At 33.7% G+C, this 17312-nt stretch overlaps 2 protein-coding genes across 2 annotated transcripts in view; one reads left to right on the top strand and one right to left on the bottom strand.

Annotated features, from left to right (window-relative positions):
* The window catches only part of LOC134274404 (RNA polymerase-associated protein CTR9 homolog), a 46034-nt gene that overhangs the window by 17649 nt on the left and 11073 nt on the right, over positions 1–17312 (top strand).
* LOC134274399 (uncharacterized) lies at positions 6952–8669 on the bottom strand. Its single transcript, XM_062756685.1, has one exon. It carries the CDS (start codon positions 8232–8234, stop codon positions 7089–7091), a length of 1146 nt encoding a protein of 381 aa, XP_062612669.1. The 5' UTR covers positions 8235–8669; the 3' UTR covers positions 6952–7088.

Consider the following 17312-nt stretch of genomic DNA (forward strand, 5'->3'; position numbering starts at 1 on the left):
GCATCGGGAGACGAGTCGGAACTATGAATTCTAACTTTCACGTGAACTTTTCTTATGGAGCAATATAATTATATCCCTTTTTATGCCCCGCCATGAATATGGCTGGGGCATATAGTGTTTGTCATGTCCGTCTTTCATCCTTCCGTCCTTCCGTCTTTCCGTCCTTCCGTCCTTCTGTCCTTCCGTCCTTCTGTCCTTCCATCACACTTTGCATTTAGCTCTGTTCAAAGCTAAGTTTCAAAGAAACCATCCAAGATATTTTCATCAAACTTCATATACTGATAGATATTGATGAGAGCTATGCAACTGCATCAACATTTTTTGACCTTGACCTTTCCTTTGACCTTGACTTCACTTTTCTTAAATTAGTGTTTAGCTCAGTTTTAAACATACCATTCAAGATGGTGTTATCAAACTTCACATGTTGATACAAACTTGCACGGATGGTGCATCTAGGGATGAACACTACCAGACTTGCTTCAGATGCTGGATCTGACCTACATTTTCCAGATGAGTGACCAGGTTAAGTTTTTGGAGCAGGTCCATTCCTAAGGAACTATAAGCCCTACTTGGATCAAACTTGCATGGGTGATGCATCTAAGGATGGACACTACTAGACTTGCTTCAGATGCTGGATCTGACCTACATTATCCAGATGAGTGACCAGGTTAAAGCTTTTGGAGTAGGTCCATTTCCAGGGAACTATAAGCCCTACCTGAACCAAACTAGCATGGATGATGCATCTAGGGATGGACACTACCAGACTTGCTTCGGATGCTGGATCTGACCTTTATTTTCAGTCCCAAGTAACTATAAGCCCTACCTGAACCAAACTTGCATGGATGATGCATCTAGGAATGGACACTACCAGACTTGCTTCTGATGCTGGATCTGACCTATATTTTTATTCCCAAGTAACTATAAGCCCTACCTGAACCAAACTTGCATGGATGATGCATCTAGGAATGGACACTACCAGACTTGCTTCGGATGCTGGATCTGACCTATATTTTCATTCCCAAGTAACTATAAGCCCTACCTGAACCAAACTTGCATGGATGATGCATCTAGGAATGGACACTACCAGACTTGCTTTGGATGCTGGATCTGACCTATATTTTCATTTCCAAGTAACTATAAGCCCTACCTGAACCAAACTTGCATGGATGATGCATCTAGGGATGGACACTACCCGACTTGCTTCGGATGCTGGATCTGACCTACATTTTCATTCCCAAGTAACTATAAGTCCTACATGAACCAAACTTGCATGGATGATGCATCTAGGGATGGACACTACCAGACTTGCTTCGGATGCTGGATCTGACCTACATTTTCCTTCCCAAGTAACTATAAGTGCTACCTGAACCAAACTTGCATGGATGATGCATCTAGGGATGGACACTACCAGACTTGCTTTGGATGCTGGATCTGACCTACATTTTCCTTCCCAAGTAACTATAAGTCCTACCTGAACCAAACTTGCATGGATGATGCATCTAGGGATGGACACTACCAGACTTGCTTCGGATGCTGGATCTGACCTACATTTTTATTCCCAAGTAACTATAACCCCTACCTGAACCAAAGTGATCAAATTTTATACACATACGAATTTTCATGTTGGTTTACTAATATATCCTTGGCGGGGCATTCATGTCCTATGGACATATTTCTAGTTTTATCTGATCAAAGCAAAAAATTATCATGTTGTAGATGTTGTTGTTTCAAATAAAGAAATTTTCCAAGATTTATTTAGCAAGACAATTGTTGTTTAATAGATTAATACTTGTAAAATTGGAACATGCTGTGTCAGGGACTCGGCAGGGAGTATTTTGCATCTGCAGATTTTGAAACATCTCAAAAGCATTTGAAGAAGAAAAATATTCATGGTTGTTGAAAATGTGATTTACAACTTGCAACAGCTCTCTCTTTCTTTCTATCTTAGAGAAAAAATGTCAGGGTTTGCATTTTTCTAAGTCTTTTCATTCACAATTATTGCATAACATGCAAAAAATTGTCAGGCAATGGTTTTTATTAATACTCAATTTAATGCAATGACAAAGGGAGATAATCAGGGTTGTTATCGATCTGCTCCTCCTTAAGAATAAATCTATTGAAGTCTGGTGTGAAAAAAAATCCCCAAATATTGCATAAAATCCCAGTAAATGCATAAAAGCAATTAAGGACGGGGTTAGACAGGGGTCATCTTAACTCGGTTTTCATTAAATATTTCCGAACATGGCTCCGGCTATTCTTGAAACACAAGCATGTGAGTAGAGGGAAAGTGTCATTCAGTAAAGTATACGCAAGTTAAAATTTCCCACCATCAACAAGTTTGAACTAAGGAGGTTTGAATTGTTGATATTTGTCTGGTGATTGGTTGAGCTTTATGGTAGTGCTTGAGCAGCTTATGTTTGAGCAAGTCAATATTGACTCTTTAATCAATTTGTTTATGATCTAAAGCCTTTGTTTGTAAACATTTTCTCATCCATTTCTTAATATGTTCCCATTTACTACAACTTATGTCTGTGGTGTAATAGGTAGGAAAAGTAAACTTTGCTTGCATATGGGATCTCAGTGATTTTTTTCATTGCTAAAATGTTTGAAAGTAAAATTTGTCTGAGACAAGCTAAAATATTGCATCTAATATTCAGCTTGGATTATCAAAACCAGTGCAACACAAATAGTCATTTATTACAAAAAGTACGAAGAGGTGCATCAATAAATGATGAACTTCATCTGTATCATGTACATTGAATTGGCACTGAATACAGATGCATGCATACAACATTTTTCCCAATATTTTTAAAAGAAAATTTAGATGTGTAGTATATACAGAGTTATTTTTGTGCTGTTTTATTTTCACCTTTTCACACTTTCACACAATTTTGCCCTGTTTTATATTCACCCAGTTACAATTCTGTTTAAAGCCGCTTAATCCGAAACAGGCACATATTATCTTACACAATAAAAGTACGTCATTACATAAATAATATATAAAAATAAATTATAAGATTGATTTAGCTGTTAATTACAACAATCCTTACATGGAAAACAGAGATCAAAAACCTTATTGACAAACAGAAGTTCCTGATGGGAAGTTAAGATCTGTTGTGAAGTCACCTTTGAAAAAACTAAATTTATCGGTTATATCTAATTATGAAGATAATTCAAACCCAAGTATTTTTTTCCATTAGTAGAAGCCTAAGTCATAATATAACTTTTAAAAATCAAGAAATTAATTGAATATAATCCAGGGTAATTTTTATATGCATATTAATTTTAATGTGCATATTTAAAGAATAAAGGAAAATCAGATATTTTTAAAGATTTTTTTAAAGGAAGTTTAGTAACGAAGGCTAAAATATTGTCTGTGCACAGGTACATGTATAAGTACTTTCTTGTGAAAAAAATGCTCGGATTTGTTCTGCATGAGATATACATGTAAGCAATAAATTTAATTTTTCGAGGGTGATTTCACGCGATATCAACATAGGATTATTTTTGTGTGACCTAACAAAAATTATTTTTTTAACTTTAGAATTTTGATATCTTTTAAAAGAAAAAGACTCTGGGGATATAATTTGACAAAAGTTGAAACAATTTATGGACAATTATTTTTCAAGAAGAAAAACGAATATATTTTTTTTGCGATTAGAATTGGACTAAGCGGCTTTAAGAAATCATGCTGTATTTTTAATTTGTCCTGTTTTGAATTCGCCCACCTGTGGGTAGGGCAAAAGGGGCAAAAATAAAATGAGGGCAAAAATTTCCATGTATACAGTACTTAATATTTGGTTTCATATTCACCTCCACTGATACTGTCTATCTTTTTTTAGCATTTCAATTCAATTTCATAAAAATATGCAACTTTTCATTTTCTTGATTTTGTAGTTTTCGTTCCAATATTTTTTAAAGCTTTTATCTTGAACATTTATCATTAAAACAAATCCTGGCAATGAAAACAAAACTCAAGACTTTTCTTATTAAAAAAAAATATTAAATTTTTAAAGAATAAATAATTGATATTCAAAATTCATCGACAGGATCGAAAGTTAAATTAAATTTGGTGAACAAATACTGCATGGTCATTTTAACTCATGCAAAACTATTAACTACACTAAGAGTAAGAGCTGCATTTATAAACAGAATATTGTAATATTTTTATTTGGAAAATATAATTTAAAATAATTAATTTGTGTAAAGATGCCATTCTATATTGTTTTTGTTAAAAAAAAAATTAATTTAAAGTAATTTTTTTTTAAAATCTATTTTATATTTATTCCTAACCCCAGAAATTTGTCCTAGCTAGCTTTTATACACTTTAATTCATTTCTAGTTATAACAAACTTAATAGCAAGAAATATTTTATAACATAAATTTGGCATGTTTTTAATGAAAACATGAAATACAGTCTCTTAATTTTTGTGAACCAACTTATTTTTTAATGTTATTATATAGGGGGGAAGTGAAAAAATGCTTCAACTTTCTCAATTTACACATCTCTGCTAAAGTTTAGTACATGGTGACAGAAAAAGACAAGATTATAATTAAAGTGAATTGATTGAAATAATTTTAATTACAGTTTAATTTTTTTTTTTTTTGAAAAAAAAAATATTTATAAAAGGGGGAAAATTTAGATACACAATAATTGTTTTCTTTTTTAATATGATGCAGATTATATAATAATTAAGATGTGCATGAAAATATTTCTATGGTGTAATTTAAAAAAAAAAAAATACATATGACGAAAGAAGAAAATTTCTATTACATGTTTTTTTTTAAATGTAAATTGTGTACTCCTTCTTTACCCTTTTTTTAGCTCACCTGAGCCGAAGGCTCAAGTGAGCTTTTCTGATCACATTTTGTCCGGCGTCCGTCTGTCTGTCCGTCTGTCTGTCTGTCTGTCTGTCTGTCCGTCTGTCTGTCTGTCTGTAAACTTTTCACATTTTCGACTTCTTCTCAAGAACCGCTGGGCCAATTTCAACTAAACTTGCCACAAAGCGTCCTTGGATGAAGGGGATTCAAGTTTGTTCAAATGAAGGGCCACGCCCTCATTCAAGGGGAGATAATTGGGAATTAATGAAAAATTGGTGGTATCTTTTAAAAATCTTCTTCTCAAGAACCACTGTGCCAGGAAAGATGAAACTTATGTGGAAACATCCTCAGGTAGTGTAGATTCAATTTTGTTCAAATCATGACCCCCGGGGGTAAGGTGGGGCCAAAATGGCCGACCAAAGTTTTACATAGAAATATATAGGAAAATTCTTTAAAATTCTTCTTTTCAAGAATGACAAAGCCATAATTCATCATATTGATATGGAATCATCCTTAGGTAGTGAAGATTCAAGTTTGTTCAAATCATGACCCCCGCGGGTAGGGTGGGGCCACAATGGCCGACCAAAGTTTTACATAGAAATATATAGGAAAATTCTTTAAAAATCTTCTTTTCAAGAATAAGAAAGCCATGATTGATCATATTTATACGGAAGCATCCTCAGGTAGTGAAGATTCAAGTTTGTTCAAATCATGACCCCCGCGGGTAGGGTGGGGCCACAATGGCCGACCAAAGTTTTACATAGAAATATATAGGAAAATTCTTTAAAAATCTTCTTCTCAAGAATGACAAAGCCATAATTCATCATATTTATTTGGAAGCATCCTCAGGTAGTGTAGATTCAAGTTTGTTCAAATCATGTCCCCCGGGGGGAGGGCGGGGCTACAATGGCCGACCAAAGTTTTACATAGAAATATATAGGAAATTTCTTCTCAAGAATGACAAAGTCATAATACATCATATTTTTATGGAAGCATCCTCATGTAGTGTAGATTCAAATTTATTCAAATCATGACCCCTGGGGTAGGGCGGGGCCAGAATGGCTGACCAAAGTTTTACATAGAAATATATAGGAAAATTCTTTAAAAATCTTCTTCCCAAGAATAGCAAAGCCATAATTTACCATATTTATATGAAAGCGTCCTCAGGTGGTGTAGATTCAAATTTGTTCAAATCATGACCCCCAGGGGTATGGCGGGGGCAAAATGGCCGACCAAAGTTTTACATAGAAATATATAGGGAAATTCTTTAAAAATCTTCTTCCCAAGAATAGCAAAGCCATAATTTATCATATTTATGTGGAAGTATCCTCAGGTAGTGTAGATTCCAATTTGTTCAAATCATGACCCCCAGGGGTATAGCGGGGGCAAAATGGCAGACCAAACTTTTACATAGAAATATATAGGTTTAGGAAAATTCTTTAAAAATCTTCTTCTCAAGAATCGCAGAGCAATAATTAATCATATTCATATAGAAGCATCCTCAAGTAGTGTAGATTCAAGTTTGTTCAAATCATGACCCCCGGGGGTAGGGCGGGGCCAAAATGGCCGACCAAACTTTTACATAGAAATCTATAGGAAAATTCATTAAAAATCTTCTCAAGAATAGCAAATCCATGATTGGTCATGGGACTACTTTTGGATTTAAACTTTTCAATAATAAATCAATTTCTACTTTTTCCTAGCCACAATGCTCAGTTGAGCAATGTGGCCCATGGGCCTCTGGTTTTATTGTTGAGTTTATCCTCCCTATGAATAGTAAGAGATTGTTTCAAATTATAAACAGTTGTTTAAGGTTGATTTATTCTGGTGTCTTCATATTCCTTCCAAATTCCAATCTTTACCAAAATTGGTTTTAGTCTGTGAAAGCAGGAATTATATGTTTGCTTGAAGCATCCAGTGGAAGATTGAAATTATATGCTTCATTGTTGTAGTGAATATCCTATTCCATTCACATTAAAGCAACTGTTAAAAAAAACTTCTTTCACCAGTAAGAGATATGTACATGTATTTGAATACAATACACTTGTATTGTTTTCAAAGAATGCAACTTACTAATGAACAAGTTCAAGATAACAGTCACAATAATTAGAGAAAACAGAAATAATTTTCATATTTTTAATTTTCATAATAGAAATTCAACAGATTCATAATTGTACAAATTTGGCAGCATATGTGTGAACAAATAATTTATATACAAAAACAGCACTTGAAAACTTAACAAAAAACAGTTCAACATTGGTCTTAAATTAAAAATAGTCCATGCTCTTCAAGGCCAGCTGTCGTTTTTTCTTGGCGATTTCGGTGAGGGTACGGGTGTTGTTGGACCGATTACGTTTGTTGGCGAACCACTTCTTTACTTGCTCGGCGGTGATGCCCCCCGCTGCGGACAGCTGCTCGATGGCGTCAGTGTTGGGGTAGGGATGTTCTAGATGGTTGTCGTACCACTTCTCCATCAGTTGAACGGCTTTCTTTGAGAGGAGAGGTCGCGGTTTGATGGCTCTAGAACTGTAGTTCATCTGCTGGGTTTTCTCGAGTAGGTTCAGGCTCTGCTCAACTCGGTCCATGATCTGATGAAGCTGAGAGTCGTAGTGACAGTTCATGGTGTACTTCACGTCTGATGCCAGGTCCTTCTGCTGAAGTGCACAGAATCTCTCTGTCTCCACTTCTGAGGCTTGGTGATGGTAGAACTCGGAAAGTTTTCGCACATCGTCAGGGAAGGTAGATATGAGTTTGTTAAAGCGCTCCTGAAGCATCTGCTCCCTTGAGAACACATCACTGTTGGGCTGTGTTGTCAAGGCATCAAAGAGGGATTGTGGAAGAAAGTCTTTGGTAGGAGCAGTAGAGTTGCATTCATTGGCTAATGCAGCTTGAAGGTCGTTGAAGAAGGGGTTGTTGTGAAGAGAACTGTCTGGGGATCCAAGCAGATTATTGAGCGAGTCGTTGAATCGAGAATCACCCACAAAACTGTTGTTTTTGTAAGGAGTGGCTGAGAGCATTGTCTGTGAGTGAACAGTGGCAGGGGTAGAGGTCTTCAAAGGCTGAGTCTTGTTGGTGACCTTAGGAGGTTCGATTTCTTCATCCAGTTCCAGAACTTCACAGCTGGACAGAGCACTGCGGTGACGAACACGGACATTTTCACCACACAACACAACATGGTCCTGAGACACACCGGAATCATCAAAGTCTGTGCTCTCCTTGGAGGGGTCAAACACATCAGTCAGGTCGGCAAGGTCATCACTGAAGGAGGTGTCCTTGGAATTGTCACTAAGGATTGTCGTGGCGATGACCTCTGAGAGGTCAATCACGGGAGGCTGACCGATTGTTGACATACTTCTCTCAGTTGCAGACTCAATGTCATCAATGTAGTGATAAGCTGGGTAATGCACTTCCATTGTAGACTAATCTTTAGTTTTCGCCAAATTGATTAACTCAAGGTCAGAAGATTTGAACTTTGCACGAAAAGTGTCATGGTCAAAGCTCAGGTGTCAGGGCTTTTTGTTCGAGTAGGAGATGGCACAAGACAAAAGTTACAAATTTTCATTGGTCAGTTTCTAAATTTTTTTAACTCAGGTTTTAATTTTTAGATTTTCATTGGTCAATCTTGTATAATTTGAGTTGCTCATCTTTAGAGGGCTAATTAATTATGATGTTTTGATTGTAGACAGTGCAATAATTAGTTGCTCAAAGTGTCCTGTATGTTTTCATAGTCCCTGCTGTGCAATTAAAAGAATTGTCAACAGGGCACACTTATAATGATTGCTTTAATAACAGTTAGAGGAATATTTAATTATTCTTCTTCTTCATTGGATTTAAAATAATATTTTCAGTTCTTTTGTGTTATAAATTTAAAGTTAAAAACAAATATTTCAAATTAGTATTTTTTGAAATTTTATTTAATGTTGAAATAATTCAAAATGTATACTCCTAATTGAAAAAAAAAATTATTTACTACTAGGGTTACAGAGATTTTATTGTCTTTTTTTATCATTAGGTGTGTGAATTAAAAGGTTCTTTTTTATATGAATATAATGAACAAATTTCTTTTGCGGAAGACATACATTATCATGATTATATTGCCATAAAAGACCGTGCAATTACAATTGTAATTTAAATATCATTCTTTAAAGTAAATTTACTAAATTGATGTCATTTTAAAATTGTACATAAATAAAATATACTTTTTAATAATAAAATTAATATATATTAAATATGTTTTGTAAATAATTGTGTTAGAGTCAAATCCAGCTTGATTTTTTTTTTTTTTTCCATATTCCAGAATTTTTTTTTCTTTTTTTTTTTGCAAAATATTATATTCTCTTAGAAATATCTGGTAAAGAATTGATTTTAGAATTTTTCTAAAATCATATTTATTTGCTTTTATATTATTTTTTTAAGTCTAATATATTTAAAATTTACCAACAACATAATTTTCACTTATATTAGGGTAAGTTTTAAGATTTTGGGAAATGTGTTTCAAGATTCCTTTGTGTGGTAGCTACTAGTGTAGATGACAAAAATCTGTAATATTTTCGGAAACATCTGAGAGGTGACTTATGTGACAAGTTTTATGACAATTGATAAATTTTACTTATTTGGGATTGAAAATTGTGCCAGATCCCCTACTGAAAACAGGAAATTTTAGAACAAGCACATTTTTATTAATTGTATTAGATTTATGTTAATAATTTTAGTTTTGGAGAATAAATTTCCCAGAAACAAAAATTTTAGTTCAAACTTTATACAGCTCAAAGAAGTCACATTCAGTGTAAGTTCATGCATTTGTATCCAGTCCTTCAAAATTTTCTTTTCTTAATAAGCATTAATTTGAAGAAAAAAAAATAATACAAGCTAAAGCATAAGACATTTCTTTTTGCCAGCAGATGAATATATGTAAACTCTTTTAATTTATTCCTAGCATGAAGAAATATTCATAATATACGTACACAGTCTAGTAATTTTAGCAAACATAGATAAATCCATTCAAAACCAGAAATTGTCATAGAGTTGCAAAATTTGAATTTACCAAAACAAGATACTCTTTAATAGTTAACAATTAAATTTTAAAGACTAAAAAGTAATTTTATATTTTGGTCAAATTATTCCAACATTTTTGAATTAAAAAAAAATTATATTTATTTTCTATCAGCAAAATAGATAAGATATGGATGAAATAACCTTTTGTACATTATTTTCTATTCAGTAAATAATATCTGTAATTAGATTTATTAAATATTCTTTTTCAGAAGCTAATTAATGTTTTCATATTGCAATTATAAATACCACATTTGATACTACATTTTAAACCTATTAATTACTCATCTATTTGCTCAATTAATTAAAGAGGGCTTAAGTGGAAAGCAAATAGTTGATTTAATTTTCTACAGCAAATAATCTATGTTTGTCTTTGTTAATGAAGCTTAATTTTACTGGAAAAGAAACATGCCTTCAATATTCTAATGATCGAACAAAAATAGAACTACATACGGTCAATATGCTTACTTAAATGCTCATAGAAGAATAAATCTTTAAATTTATTATTTTAAGATTATCAATATCAAACACTTTCAATAAAAAAAAATCATGCATTTTTTCAGTGATTTCGGGAATAAATAATACAACTTTACCTAGAAGTATATTTTCAAATCGAAAGACCTTTAAAGAAAAAAGTTAATGTTAATTTTTTACTTGGTGATGCAGACCATTCAAGTTTTAATATTTATTTGAGTTTTTTTTTCATTGAAAGAAATTTCAATATGATATCAATTTATTTTGAATTAATATTAAAATCAATATTTCAGCAGAATTGTTTAAAAGTAAAATTTGAAAAGTTCCTATTTGAATATTTGTCAAATTTTTCAAAATTAAAAAAAATTAGAAAGTATGTCCAGTAAAATAATTAAATAATATAAATGCTGAATTTGAAGGCAATAATTAACACCAAATAAGTTTTTTGAATATTCCAGAAATTATAATTTTTAATGTTAATTTATAATGTTTGTCTTTGTTAATGAAGCTTAATTTTACTGGAAAAGAAACATGCCTTCAATATTCTAATGATCGAACAAAATAGAACTACACACGGTCAATATGCTTACTTAAATGCTCATAGAAGAATAAATCTTTAAATTTATTATTTTAAGATTATCAATATCAAACATTTTCAATAAAAAAAAAAATCATGCATTTTTTCAGTGATTTCGGGAATAAATAATACAACTTTACCTAGAAGTATATTTTCAAATCGAAAGACCTTTAAAGAAAAAAGTTAATGTTAATTTTTTACTTGGTGATGCAGACCATTCAAGTTTTAATATTTATTTGAGTTTTTTTTTCATTGAAAGAAATTTCAATATGATATCAATTTATTTTGAATTAATATTAAAATCAATATTTCAGCAGAATTGTTTAAAAGTAAAATTTGAAAAGTTCCTATTTGAATATTTGTCAAATTTTTCAAAATTAAAAAAAATTAGAAAGTATGTCCAGTAAAATAATTAAATAATATAAATGCTGAATTTGAAGGCAATAATTAACACCAAATAAGTTTTTTGAATATTCCAGAAATTATAATTTTAAGCAACATAATGATTATGAATTTTGGATGAGGAAAATTAATTAGTATATTTCTGCCGGCATTTACTTTTGATTGTAAAAAGCTTTAGAGAGTGATTCATCAAACAAGAATTTTTTGTGGGGCCAATTTCATATTGTACCAAAATAGTTTAGAAATACAAACTCTATAATTAATAAAAGTTTCTGAATTTAAAAAAAAAAATTGGTAAAGGTGAATCAATATTAGAGTTTATATCAAGCAACTTTGAAATTGAAAAAAAAAAAAATGGAAGAAGTATATAAATCTCAAAGCTTTACCAATGCCTTTTAATAAATATTAAGTGAAATATCTACAACAAAATGGTTTATCAATCATGAATATCAATTTAATTGAAAGAAGTTTTTGAAAAAAGTGATGTCATTTACATTTTATATCCTTTGGATCATGACATGAAATGAAAATAAAAATCACCAAAATTTTCAATGACATAAATTTTCAATGCTCGGCATTTTGATGAAAAGAAATAATAATTGAAGTTTCTAAATTTTACTTGTCACTTGAAGAACTGAGTTCTGTTGTTGCGAGAGCGATTCCTTTTGTTGGCAAACCATTTTCGAACCTGTTCCACAGTAAGTCCGCAATCTAAAGCCAATCTTATTGTCTGATCTCTGGATGGGTACGGATTGCTGATGTTATCCGTGAACCAGCTATCCAGGATTTTGACTGAGCGCTTGGGTAAAAGTCGAGTCTTCCTTGTTTCTCCGCAGCACGACTCAAGTCCACCTTCTGAGTGAGATCGAGAATCGTCTTGAATCACTTGAATTCTCTCTAGAACTTGGTTAATTATTTGTAGAAATTGTCCCTCCACCTCATCCAGGTCACTGGAATCCATGGAACAAGCCGCTCCAGATTCCAGTTTCTCTTTGTGATGCTTCTCAGCAAAGGTGATTTGGTATTGATAGAATTCCATAAGCTGTCTGGATTTTTCCATATCTGTCTTTTCCATTTCTTTCAGTTTCTTCATCATGTATTTCTCCTGTTTCCGGACATGGTAAGGTAAGGGAAGTTCCTCTGTTCTTGTTCGGTATTTCATACTTCGACTTCTTGAACGGTGCACGTCCTGACATCTTGGATCAATGTCATTTTCACATCCTTGGTAAGCAATGTCTCTAGAATGGAACCATTGATTTTTAGCACCATCCTCATTGTCATGTGTTGAGTAGCTTGATTTTGAGCTGACACTGGGTTCGGTATGATAATGAAAGGCATCTGGGTGATGAGGCACAAACTGTGGCCAGTGAGGAAGATTCCCATTCAGAGACATGAAGTTCTGATGTTGGTATCGGTTGTGATGATACTGGTCATTTTCGGACACACTGCTAGGAATGCTGGGAATGCTAAAGTCAGATGACCAGTAGGACGGAGGATCAGAACCATGTACTCCTCCTCTGTCGTAGGAATGAAACGCACCAGACTCGAATTGCCGGTGATGGGAAGAGGCAGGATGATTTTCAGATTCTTGTTGAAGAAAACTCAGCGAATGCCCAGAAGAGAAAGGGAGTCCTGGGAGCATGTAGGAATGTGAGTTGCTTCCGACATCATAATGCCCTGCAGACTGCAGTGGATACATGGGCCAGCTCTGGTTGCTGGTGTAACTTGATGATGGAATGAAGTTGGAAGTGTGAGGGTACAAGTCGGCAGCATTGTTCTCCAATGTCGGAAGTTTGAGCGGCAGTCCTAAATGCGGACGTCGGGTTTCCATGTCTAGTTTGACTGTCAGTGGTGCTTGCGCAGACAGATGGGACTGTTCACCTATCTGCTTGTCATTATAGTCACAAGATTTGCTAGCAACTGCCCTTGTTTTCAGCGTTATATGACAATTTACGCTAAAGTCAGGTCCGTTCATAGTGTTTGCAACTTAGCGAGAGTGAGAAAAAATTCAGATAGGCATCGCATTGGAATTCAGGGCCGTTCCATGATACCTGGTTAAAAGTGATTGGTTAATTGCACTCTGATACATGAAGTAGCGTCCCAAGAAAGTCATTAAAGTCTTCTGTTTGCAGAAACTTTTTTTTTGATATTATCAATATGGATGTATTGAAAGAGGGTTAGAGAAAAAAATTAATATTTTGTAGCGCTCCAAAGAATTCCGCTATGAATACACTGTCAACATTGCAAGAAAGTGTAAAAATATTTTGAATGCGACAAATAATTACGCATGATATTAATTGAATTAATAATAATAGAATACAGTGACAGCCCATTGTACGATTATGAAATGTTTATTTAAATTTTGCAAGGCCAACCTAGTGCTATCATATTCAGAGTTAAAAGGTCAATATGAACGCACCGTGTGCCTTCTATCTGGGCCTCTTTTGATCTTATTGTCTGGTTTGTGTTTTGAAGTTTCCTGTATTATCCGGGCTAAATTTGGATACTATAGCCCATCAGTGAAACGTAATAGAATTTTGATCGATTCGATGTGCATGGGGTAGATGAGGTTTTCGTTTCAGATTTTCTATACGCATGTTTGTTTTGTTTTTTCTTCTTTTTCGATACTCATTAACTTGAGAAATTAAGAAGTATTCCTTGGGTAAAGTGTGGTTTAATGCAGGTGTTAGATCATTTTGTATTCAATACAATGTCGTCATTGTCTGAAATGTTGACAAAATTTCGTAAATCTTTCAAATAAATGTAGATTCTTTAAAATCGTTAGCAGACATTTGTATCAAAAGTTCACGATAACAGTTTATTCTGTGTAATATCGGGAAAGGTACCAGAGCCCTTAGTATAAAACGCTCTTTAGATCGAACAATGATTTCAAGTATTTTATGGAAAATAGCTATTATGAAAATGTTCTTAGGTCTTTTTATTGAATATTCTTTCCATTTTGGATTATATTAATTGGCCCGCATCTCCTCAAAGTGCCTCTTCTGCAGACGACAATAGTTTTAAGGCCCATAGATTTTCAAGTGACCAATTAAAATAAATCCAAGTAAGTACACTTGATACACCGTCAAGCATGTGATTTTTACGAAAGTTTATGTTTTAGAGAAGGCATTGAAGTATTGTAACTTTTAAATATGATTGCAAATGGAAACTACTTGAACTTCTACAATAGTATTGGGTCAGGAATATTCCCAGATTTAATAGTTAATTTTATCAAGTATTCCCACTGGTAAAGTCCCTCATTTAAACAGATTCTGATTGCAGGTAAAGTTTTAAAAAAAGCCAGTTTCAAACTTCTTTCCAATGTGGGTCCTTTAAAATAACGAAAACAAATCTAAGTGTCAAAAAATCAATGCAAACAGGAGGACAAGGGCAGTAACTGCCATGCTACTTTGCCAATTAGTTGGAAAATGTGTAACCAATTTCTAAAAGTAAATGATATTGAAATTTCATACAAAAATATTTTGATGCTGGAGCCATTGTGATTATGGCTGGGCAGGGGTATATAATGTTTGTCATGTGGGTCTTCCATCCCTTTGTCCCTTTTTAGCTCACCTGAGCCAAAGGCTCAAGGGAGCTTTTCTGATCAAAATTTGTCCGTTGTCTGTCGTTGTTGTCGTCGTAAACTTTTCACATTTTCATCTTCTGAAGAACCACTGGGCCAATTTCAACCAAACTTGCTACAAAGTATCCTTGGGTAAAGGGGATTCAAGTTTGTTCAAATGAAGGGCCACGCACTTTTCCAAGGGGAGATAATTATGAATTAGAGAAAAAATAATGGCATTTTTAAAAAATCTTCTTCTCAAGAACCACTGGGCCAGGAAAGATGAAACTCGTGTGGAATCATCCTCAGGTAGTGTAGATTCAAGTTTGTTCAAATCATGACCCCCGGGGGTGGGTTGTGGCCAAAATGGCCGATCAAAGTTTTACATAGGAATATATAGGAAAAATCTTTAAAAATCTTTTACTCAAAAACCACTTGGCCAGGAAAGATGAAACTCATGTGGATTCATCCTCAGGTAGTGTAAATTCAAGTTTGTTCAAATCATGACCCCCGGGGGTAGGGTGGGGCCAAATGGCCGATAAAAGTTTTACATAGGAATATATAGGGAAACCTTTTTAAAATCTTCTTTTCAAGTACTTCAAAGCCATGCTTAGTGATATTTATAGGGAATCATCCTCAGGTATTGTAGATTCTATTTTGTTCAAATCATGACCCCCTGGGGAGTTAAAATTCAAGCCCCCTCCCCCCTCAGTAAACTTTCAGTTCTGATCTGATATGTGCTTTTTTCTAGCCAATTGCTCAGGTGAGCGATGTGGCCCCTGGGCCTTTTGTTTCCTTTTAAGTCAGTTTTAGCTTCAAAACTACTAAAGTCATCATGATGATCAATTTTTTAAATGCACAGGTTAAAAGGATATGGTTCAATTTTTTTTGTACTCAATTTTAAGTTAACAAGCAAATTCAGAGAATCTGTGTCCCCAGCTGATGGAAAAAAGAAGAGCATGCATTGATCTAGCAAGGGGTTCGAAGGGAGGCAGGCTGGGCCATACTGAATTACGATACAAATTTCATTGCAAAAGCTTACAAGCTTCTTGAGATATTGCCTATAGAAAAGAAAGTCTTATACACACAGAGAATTAAAATTTATAAATTTACCATCTTGACCTTTGACCTTTTAACCTCAAAATTATCAGGGGTCATCCTAAGACCATAGGAAGTTGTGGTATAAAATGTAATTGCAAATGTTCAAAGACTTCTCTTGATATCATGCAGAAATGAAATTGTTAATTAAAATGGAAAAAAAATTGAATTTATTACCTTCACCTTTGACTTTTTGATCTCAACAAGCAAAGTCAAAGAATTGTGGTCCCCCGCTTTCGGTGTCTTTGTGGGTGAGATGTTATTTTTTATGACATATTGTGTGTAATATGAACATCCTGTCATATGTCATTTATTTAGAAAGTAACATTGAAGTTGATTTTTTTTTGAAGGATGAAAACCCTAATCCTGACCGTTAAAAAGTTATGGCCAAAGTAAAAAGTTTTTTAAAAGTAGGTCAACTCCAAGGTCAAGATCAAAGGGTCAAATTTGTTGATATCCAATGAAAGATTTTCTCAGAAGGATTACATATGTGAAGCATGAAAGCCCTAGCCCTTACTGTTCAAAAGTTGTGGTCAAGGTTAAAGTTTTTTCATAAGTACGTAAATCTTTAAGGTCAAGGTCAAAAAAAGGTCAAAGTTGTTGATATCCAAAGAAAGGACTTGCCACAAAGAATACATATGTGAAATATAAAAGTCCTAGTATCTTCCGTTCAAAAGTTGTGACCAAAGTTCAAGTTTTTTTTAAAAAGTAGTTAAAACTCCAATGTCAAGGTCAAAGGGTAAAATTTGTTGGTATCCAATGAAAGGTCATCTCAAAAGGATTACATCTGTGAAGTACGAAAGCTCTAGCCCTCACCGTTCAAAAGCTATGGTCAAGGTTAAAGTTTTTTCATAAGTACGTAAATCTCCAAGGTCAAGGACAAAAGGTCAAGGTTGTTGGTATCCAATGAAATGTCTTGCCACAAGAAATACATATGTAAAATATAAAAGTCCTAGTATCCACTGTTAAAAAGTTTTGACCAAGGTTAAAGTTTTTTAAAGTAGTTAAAACTCCAGGGTCAAGGTCAAAGGGTAAAAGTTATTGGTATCCAATGAAAGGTCTTCTCACAAGGATTACATAAGTGAAGTAAGAAAGCCTTAGTCCTCACCGTTCAAAAATTATGGTCAAGGTTAAAATTTTTTTTATAAGTAAAAAAGGTCAAGGTCAAAAGGTCAAGGTTGTTGCTATCCAATGAAAGGTTTTGCCACAAACAATACATATGTGAAATATAAAAGTCAGAGTACCTACTATTCAAAAGTTAAGGCCAAAGTAAAAGGTTGGAATTTTTGTGTAACAGTGGGTCAAACTCCAAGGTCAAGGTCAAAA

The sequence above is a fragment of the Saccostrea cucullata genome, unplaced genomic scaffold (genome assembly GCF_032062105.1).
Source record: "Saccostrea cucullata isolate Sc308-1 unplaced genomic scaffold, CSIRO_AGI_Scuc_v1 ctg796, whole genome shotgun sequence".
In the NCBI taxonomy this organism is placed as follows: domain Eukaryota; kingdom Metazoa; phylum Mollusca; class Bivalvia; order Ostreida; family Ostreidae; genus Saccostrea; species Saccostrea cuccullata.

Excerpts from the sequence above, each read along its gene's own strand:
- LOC134274399 (XM_062756685.1), bottom strand. The coding sequence starts at position 8,234 with ATGGAAGTGCATTACCCAGCTTATCACTACATTGATGACATTGAGTCT.